Source organism: Lupinus angustifolius, chromosome LG18, assembly GCF_001865875.1.
Source record: "Lupinus angustifolius cultivar Tanjil chromosome LG18, LupAngTanjil_v1.0, whole genome shotgun sequence".
In the NCBI taxonomy this organism is placed as follows: domain Eukaryota; kingdom Viridiplantae; phylum Streptophyta; class Magnoliopsida; order Fabales; family Fabaceae; genus Lupinus; species Lupinus angustifolius.
Window position 1 is genome coordinate 4406639 of NC_032026.1, and position 8791 is coordinate 4415429.

The 8791-nt window shown below is 35.8% G+C and overlaps 2 protein-coding genes across 2 annotated transcripts; both read right to left on the minus strand.

Annotated features, from left to right (window-relative positions):
* On the minus strand, window positions 1500–2150 carry LOC109332478. The gene has a single exon (XM_019567459.1). The coding sequence runs from the start codon at window positions 2148–2150 to the stop codon at window positions 1500–1502; it is 651 nt and encodes a 216-aa protein (XP_019423004.1).
* On the minus strand, window positions 2406–3169 carry LOC109332479. The gene is made up of 2 exons (XM_019567460.1): window positions 2638–3169; window positions 2406–2521 (listed from the first exon to the last, which is right to left on the minus strand). The coding sequence occupies exons 1-2, from the start codon at window positions 3167–3169 to the stop codon at window positions 2406–2408; spliced, it is 648 nt and encodes a 215-aa protein (XP_019423005.1).

Genomic DNA, 8791 nt, shown 5'->3' on the forward strand with positions numbered 1-8791 from the left:
AGAGAGCATTTTGCATACGTGTTTTATTGTGTTTTTGCAAGAGAGTTACATGCGTGAGAAGAGAGATTATGCTGGTTTAATTGATGTTATATGCTTATTGTTTCGGCATAATTTTGTATCCATTCTTATCTTGCTCACATGCTCATGCATTAGATATTGTCATAGAGAAATTATTTGTATACTGATATTGATTAACTCATTTGAATCTTGATGGCTTAAGTGCTTAGTAAAAGGGTTAATCTTTGAATCTTTATCTTGTCATATTTTAAGCATTATTGTGCTTAGTATACCTTGTTGTTTAATGTGTTTTTGTGTAGTCTGGATTTGTCTCTTGGTGTGAGATCACCACAGAGGTTGAGGTTCTTCACCAAGGCTAGGAGGTATTGATTTGAGGATAAAAATCTTGGTTGGGGCTAATTCACGAGAAAGGTTTTCTCAGAGGCGAAGGGTAGAGTCAAACCAAGGATTTAGATGTCCTTGATTTCAAGAATGGAGCGTCCTATGTGCTTGTAATTGAATTGGTATTTGTATCCATATTTCAATATTGTGAAGAAAGAAAATCTCCCTGATCTAGAAGGGGAGGCCTGGATGTAGTTTGCAGTGGACCGCAAACGAACCAGGATAAAAATCCTTTGTGCACTGGTCTTTCTCTCTTTATCTTCTTTATGTTTCTTGCCATTATAAATTAAATCTTTAATTGAAAAGTTGGATATTTGTTTACTGCCATATACTTAATAATTGTGCGTAAAAATATCTGTATTATGTCTGTTCAATTTTGTTTTAATTACTGTACAAATTGCATGTCTGATCATTCTGTTCTATGCAATAGTTAATCGATTAAACCTTGCTGTTAATCGATTAACTGGGTTGTTTTCCAACAGTTGGGTTTTGGTTCAAGAAGTAGTGATTGATAACCGCTACACCTTTCAACCCCCTTCTAGGTGTTCCTTGGCCACTGATACCTAACACAAAAAACTACATGACTACAAAAACATACTTAGCATTCTGTCAACAAGTGCAAAAAATCGTCAAAACACTACATGACTAAGAACTCTCCATCATCTCTTCTTAGCATTCTTTTAATTAGTTATTGGTGGCTTGAACCTTGAAGGTTGTTTTCTTGGTTTCACTTGAGCTTGGACTTGATGCTCTTGGATGGATTGAGGTGGTTCCAATATACTTGAGGTTGGATTAGCTTATGGTTGGACTTGATATGAATCCATTGTGTTGTCATCCTCAAACTAAAACAAAATGTATATACATACTAATTTAGCCTAGGAAAATGAAAATGTAATTTAAATGTCCTAGAATATGTTCTTACCAACATTGTTGGATATCTCACATGAGTTAGAACTCCAACTGCAGTTCTGGATGAACCAACCTAACTCTCCTACAACCAGTGTACATAAACTTAGCATAGATTATGGATAACAATATAAATAACAGTATACATAGCAGATGGTAGTATAGTTTACTTGAGTTTCAAGTAATACAGGTTGCTACATGTTTTCAGGGATCCTTGTTTCATGTTTTTTACCCTTCTTTCTTAGCATACTTGGACCATTACAACTTTTACCATAATGTCCTTGTTCATTGCATTTTGGACAAGTTGTCTTCCATGACCTTTGCAATTTTAGTGAACTTCCAGGTGCAGATTCTAAATTTAAGTTTATCTTTCTATGTTTCTTAGGCCTACTACCAATTGGCCTTTTCATGTTTGGTGGAATAGGTTTAGGATTCTGATTTTTGCTAACCCAAAATTCATCACTACTAATTAGGCTAATGACATATGAATAGGTTACATTAAAAGCATCCATAGTTAGCCAATTGTTTACATAGTCTTTAGGGCTATCAGTATTGAAAGCAATTGCTGTCACTTCATGTTCACAAGGCAATCCACTAAGTTGCCATTTTTGACAATTGCAAGTTTGGTTTGTCAAACTTACCCCCAACTTGGTTGACCTATGTTTTAACTCATATGTTTGACTCTCAATATCTCCAGTCCATGTTGGAGTCCATCTACAACTTTCCACTTTGATTTTCTCCAATCTTCTTTGTTGGACACGTAGCAACTTGCCTTTCCAATTCCTCATGGCTAGCTTGTGTTTTCCCATTCTCCTCATGATGTAGCATCTCAACTCCTCTAACATGGTTAAAATTGGTTTATCTCTGTACTCAAAAATCTTTACATTTCATACTTCACACATGTTGTTGGTAATGTTGTCCACTTTAGGCCAGTGGCTATCAAATGCCTTCACCCATTTGATTCAGATAAGACCATGTCATTAAATGCTTGTCCTTCAATTTTTCCATCCGAGTGTTAAATTCATCAACAGTTGCGCATTTAGCTAATCCCAAACAACACCTCTTAGCTCATTATTCTTAAAACATTTGATGAAATTTTTTCAGATGTGCAACACACAGTTTCTATGATGTGCACTTGGCATAACCTCAACTATTGCAGATTCCAAGCCCTTTTGTTGATCTGACACAAAGTTCCAGCCATACATGTCTTGAGAACCTAACGCATGTTCCAACAGCCCTAGAAACCATTTCTAATTATCCTTGGTTTCTGAATCAACCACAACATATGCAATAACATAAAACTGGTTATTTGCATCCTATCCAACATCAAACAGAAGCTTCCCCCATAATATCCCTTCAAAAAACATCCATTAAGCGCAATCAAAGGTATACACTCATTCTTGAAACCTTCTCTACAAGCATTTAGGCTTATAAACAGTCTGTTGAACATTGGTGGTGATTCAGGAATTGGCAACATTTCTATTACATCAGTTGATCCAGTATTGGTTTTATGAATTTCCTCTAAATAATCCCACAACTGACCAAACTGTTTTTTTCCTGAACCTTCTGTTGCTTCTCTTGCTTGTTTCAAGGCTCTGCTCAACTTTTTCTTCTCTAAGTGAAACATGTAGTCCTCTTTCATCAAATTAAAATCTTGTGTCCTCCTTAAATGAGGTTGTGTCACCAACCTGACTTCTAGGTTTTTGGCAACCCAATCCCTACTAGCAGCCTTGTTTTGGAAGGTCCTACAATAATTATGCTCTGGGTTGAAGGTTTTTAGTTGATAAGTGTTGAACCTAATATCCCTAGAACAAAAGGCAATCCAACCACAATCTGGATTTGCACAAACAACTCTTGCCCTCATCAGATCATTCTTCTTCCATTTAATTTATCTGCCCAGGAAAATGTTGTAGTCTTCACATCATCTTTACAAACCTTGAGATTTGCAAACTCTATTCCAATCTCCAAATGTACATGTCCAAATCCACTATATTTATTGAACATTGGTGCTTACTAAAAGCATTCCTTACATTCCCTTCATCATTAGTGGAAACAATGGTATGCATATATTCACTATTAGATGAATATTCCTGATCCTCAAATGAAGCTGTAGGTTGTTGAGGTTCATGTTCAACACCTTTAGCTTCTAGTTCAGCTTCAGTTTCAGTTTCAAGAAATTCAGGTAGAGGATCGTTCACCTTATCAAGAGCCTCAAGTTTAGGGGTAACATTTCTTTTCTTTGGGGCTGACTTCTTTCTCTTTGGTGTTGACTTCCTTTTCATTGGTGCTGACTTATTTTTCTTTGGTGTTGACTTCCTTTTCTTTGGTGCTAACATCCTTTTATTTTGTGTTGACTTCCTTTTCTTCAAGCCTAACTTCCTTTTCTTTCTATTGTTGCTGATATCTTCCTGAACAAGGTAATCATCTTCATTTACAGGTGCAAATTCAACCACAAGATCAACAACAGCTTGATTAAATTCAATTATAGGTTCAGAAGGTTGACTTAAAGGTTCAAAAGGTTTACTTAAATGTTCAAAAGTTTGACTTAGGGGTTCAGAAGGTTGACTTAAAAGTTCAGAATGTTGACTTAAATGTTCAGAATGTTGAGTTGCAGGTTCAACTGAAGGTTTAGAAGGTTGAGTTGAAGATTCAAAAGGTTAAGTTGTAGGTTCAGAAGCTTTAGAAATAGGTTCAGAAGGTTCTGGTGCATCATCACAACTTCCTTCATGCATTGAATATATTTCTGAATCATTACCATCTTCAAGTTGACACACAAATTATGTCTTCCTCATTCAACACAGGATGTTCAAAGTACACATGCATCTCATAATCACCATTGGCATCCACCTTATTGGCCTTCAATGTCGCATCCACCATTTCATTGATATCTTTATTCTTCTCCAATGCTATTAATCCACTCTCCAAATATAGATCTTCAGGATTTTGCCCATACATTGCATGGAAATCATGATAACCACATTGAACAAATAATGCCTTCAAATCCATTACGTTTACCAAATCCACGTCCAAAGGAGGCATTTTCTCAATTTTTTGACCAATATATTGGAAGTTGCCATCACTATCCATCACAAATCGAACCCCTGGTAATAAACCAAAACAATATATTTAGACATCTGTGTGAATGTGAAGATAATAAACAAATATTAAGCTACAAATGGACCCCAACATAATCGAATATACAAATATTAAACTACAAATGGACTAAAAATGAATAAAAAAACAGAATTAGGATCACATGAAGCAAAAAGAAAAAACATAAGGGACCACATACCTCGAAAACGTAGCTTCGCTTCTCTTTACAATCACATGCACAAACCAACAATAAACGTTTTACACTGCATCCAGCTTCTAAGGTCAATATGTCTTCGTAAAACTTTCTTTTATTTGTCATCAAGTCTTTCATAAATTTAGCATAAACAAGCATTTATTCCATCGCCTCCATGAAAGAAATGTTGATCTTGAGGTTCTTGAATAAATCCAAGAACCTAGTATATTGTTGCTCCTTATCTTTCTTGGAAGGTCTCTTTGGATAAGGGATATCCTTCAACTGAGGTAGGTCACCCTTCCTCTTATCACTATTCTCCCTTATATCATCCTCATTAGTAGCAACCTCTTCCTCATCTTGTACCACTTCACCCTTCTGTGTCTCTCTAATTGCCTTATCTGATTTTCCAGCTTCAGTCTCTCTCAGAACCTCTACCTCAACAGCTAAGTTCTCACCAATACCTTTACCAATGACCTTACCACCTCTAGTAGTGATAGATTTGTAGTGTTATTTTGGACTGGTTTGAGTGTTGGCGGAGAATTGTTGTCGATCTGAATTTTGTTTTTCCATTTGCTTAGCCAACTGACCCACCTGAGTCTCCGAATTCTTGACAGAAGCATCAATATTTTACTGGTTTGAAATGGAGACTCGTATGAATTTCTCTATCGTCTCTTCCAACTTTGTCTGCCTCTAATGTAATGGTGGATGTGGACCTTGCTCATAAGATGGTTGATATGGTAGTTGCCTGATAGATGGTCCAGCATCCTGCCTCCATCCAAAATTCTGATTCTGGTTTTGGTTTCCCTTCCAACCTTGTGAAAAATGATTGTTGAATGAAGAGTTATTAAGGAAATTAGCCTGACGAGGTTGATTGTTAACATACTGAACGTCTTCTACTTGTGTGTTGGTAGGCATTGAACAATGACCAGTAACACGATCACCCCCACAAAACTCGCAGTGTAGCACCTGTTGATGAATATAAGGAGTTTGTATCACATTTAATTGTTGAGGCAACTTGGATATTTGCTTTGTGAGTGCCTCAATCTGTTGTGTCAGGATTTTGTTCTGAGCCATAATGGCATCATAAGTATTCAAGTCCAATACCCCTCTCTTCTGTATTGTCCTTCTACTATGCTGAGCTTGCCGATCCGTAGCAGATAATGTAGTTATAATTCTTGTAGCTTGCTCAACATCCACCGTCATCATAGTGCCACCAGCTGCGACATCCAATATCATCTTAGTCTTTGGCTTCAACCCATTACAAAAAATGTTTAGTTGGTCAATATCCTCAAACCTATGGTTGGGAAATTTCCTCAGCAACATTTGGAAACACTCCCATGCCTCATAAAAAGCTTCCTCAGCACATCGTCTGAATGTTGAAATTTCAAACTTTGCATGCACATACCCCGCCGGGGGAAAAAATCTTGTCAAGAACTTTGTTTCCAACTAGCTCTATTCCCTGGCTTCACCACTGAGGGAAAATGGGAACAACATCATATATGCAGCTTCCCTCTTAGTGTTAGAATACCCTATAGTAGCCACCAGCTCATAGAAATTATCCAAATGAGCATATTGATCTTCGTAATCCTTGCCCGTGAATTGATGAGCACTGACTAGATTCAGTTATGCAGGCTTGATTTCCACTATCCTGGCGGTGTGTGGAATCACAGTGCTAGAGGTAGTGTCGAGGACCTTGATACATGGCATAATCTCCTAATGTCCTCCTTGGAGGATTAGGCCTTAGGTTATTATCAGTAGCATTGTTCACATTCTCCATCTTCTCTGACTGAGATTTTGAAACTGTAGAAATTGTAGCCGACCTTGTTGTCTCTTCTCTTTTGCTTTCTTCCAATTACTTTTAGCAGACTTCTCAATCTCTGGATTGTATTGTAGTTGCTCTTCTTTAGATTTAGCTCGTAAAAGCATAAATAAGAAGACTACAACAAAGGTCAGCACAAGGGTTTACACTATACTACAAAGAATTAAAGAATAATTATGTACAAAACTCAATAAACTCTATAAAGAATTAATGTAAATCGCTCATTACTCCCCAGCAGCGGCGCCAACAAATTGTTAGATATTTATGGAACGACAAGCGCACCGTATCGTCTAAGTAATAAAATATGGTAAAGTATTGGGATATCGTCCTCAGGGAGCAGAGTGGATTTACACTAACTCCTACAAGAATTAATTGAGCAACTATTTACACGAATTTGTTTGATAATTTGATAATGGTTTTGTAACAAATTTAAATTAAAATAAAAGGTTAACTTCAAATTTAAAAGAGTTGGCATCGAAATTCATCATCTTTCCCTTTTGATATCCATAGATTCATTTCCAAGCAACTTGCGAAGTTACTGATTTTGATGCACATTTTTGGCAAATCATTTACATCAATTCCTTGAGTGTAAAATCCTTAGATAATCACTCAATAACCAATTCCTTGGCTAATTGACTGATTAACTAGCATTAAAAACAATGTCAAAGCAATTCATACATCATTATTCATTCCTGCAATAATGATGTATGAAGGAGGATAATCCAAATCATGTGTCAAATTTAACTTTCCAATTAAACTTGAACCCAAGAACAAGAATTCAGTAGCTAATTAAACTCATGCATTAAGAACGGGATAAACTTTCCAAAATCAAATAACAAGGTAAGAAGATTACATTTCAAATCTCAACAACGACGATCTAGGCACTCCTCCTCGCTATTACAACGCTCAAATCATGAAATTATACAAGGAAAACGCGAAGTAGAATCGTTTCCATGACTTCTATCCCAATCTCCATGTGTTTCTCTCTATTTTCGTGCCAAATATGCTTCATAAGTGTTTCGATAACTTCCCCTGCTGTCCATAACTGCCTATATCAAGTTCCAAATGCTACTCTCTCGTTCAAGCTAGGGATTCTCGCTTGAGCGAGAGAAAAATGTCATTCCCTCGCTTGAACACCTCACTTGGGCGAGGGAAACACATGGCCTAATTGAATTTTGGCCTCCAAATATCGCTTGAGCGACAGTCCCTCGCTTGGGCGAGGGACTACAATATTTTCTGATGATTTTTGTCTGAATTATGGCTTGAGCAACGATTCCCTCGCTTGGGCGAGGCTTGTGCTGTTCAAAAACTCATTCTTCTTTTTTTTTCTCCTTTTTTCATCATTTCTAAACCCACAAAAAACAAAAAACAAGTAAATTTCTGAACAATACAAGATTAACTAAGTTATCGGGAATTGTATGCAATTACAACATAAATACACGCTAAGTGCCCCAAAAACATATAAATTTCCTTAACAATTTGGCACTTAACAACACACATTTTACATATATAATAGCATTTTCAGGCACTTTCTATGTGAGTCCAGTAGTATATAGGCATGATTAACAATACTTTTGCAGGTGTTATTGTATGTCATACATACAATAGCGCCATCTCCCAACAAGTGTTGTTATAATTTTGTACATATAATAGCACAGACTACACTAAGTGCTATTGTATTGTTCATAAATATTCTCAACAACACAGATATAAGACATCATCTCTTATAATGAGTGTTGTTTTATTAATCATATGCAAGAACACTGTCTATAATATATGTTGTTGTATTAATCATATACAATAACGCTGTCTAAGATGTAGGTTGTTATATTAATCAAATACAACAATGCTCTCTATAATGAGCACTATTGTATTGTATACATGTAATAATACTGCCTACAATGAGTGTTATTGTATTGTATATATTAATATCTGGATATACATTTATGACAACACAAACATTCACAACAGCACAAACACATTAATACTGACAAGAAGTTTGTATTATTAACATCGGTACAAATTACAATAAAAGAATATCATGACAATTATGTTTTGGCAGAGAACATAAAATTACAAACAAATAATATAAGTACAATATATGCAAATTACAAACAAAATTATGCTATAATTATACAAAGACATTCATCTGCATTTTCCTTTTCTTTGATTGTTTTTGGCTTGTAATATCATTGTTTGAAGGAACATATTGATTCACCCAAAGCCCCTCATCATGATAATCTCTTATATATATATCATCATCTGTAGTTTGTCCGCTTCACACGACTGTGATGTCCCAAAATAGGATCATCTTCAACATCAATATCTTCATATTCTTGGTTATCAATATTATTGACGATTATTTTGTTAGTTAAAAGAAC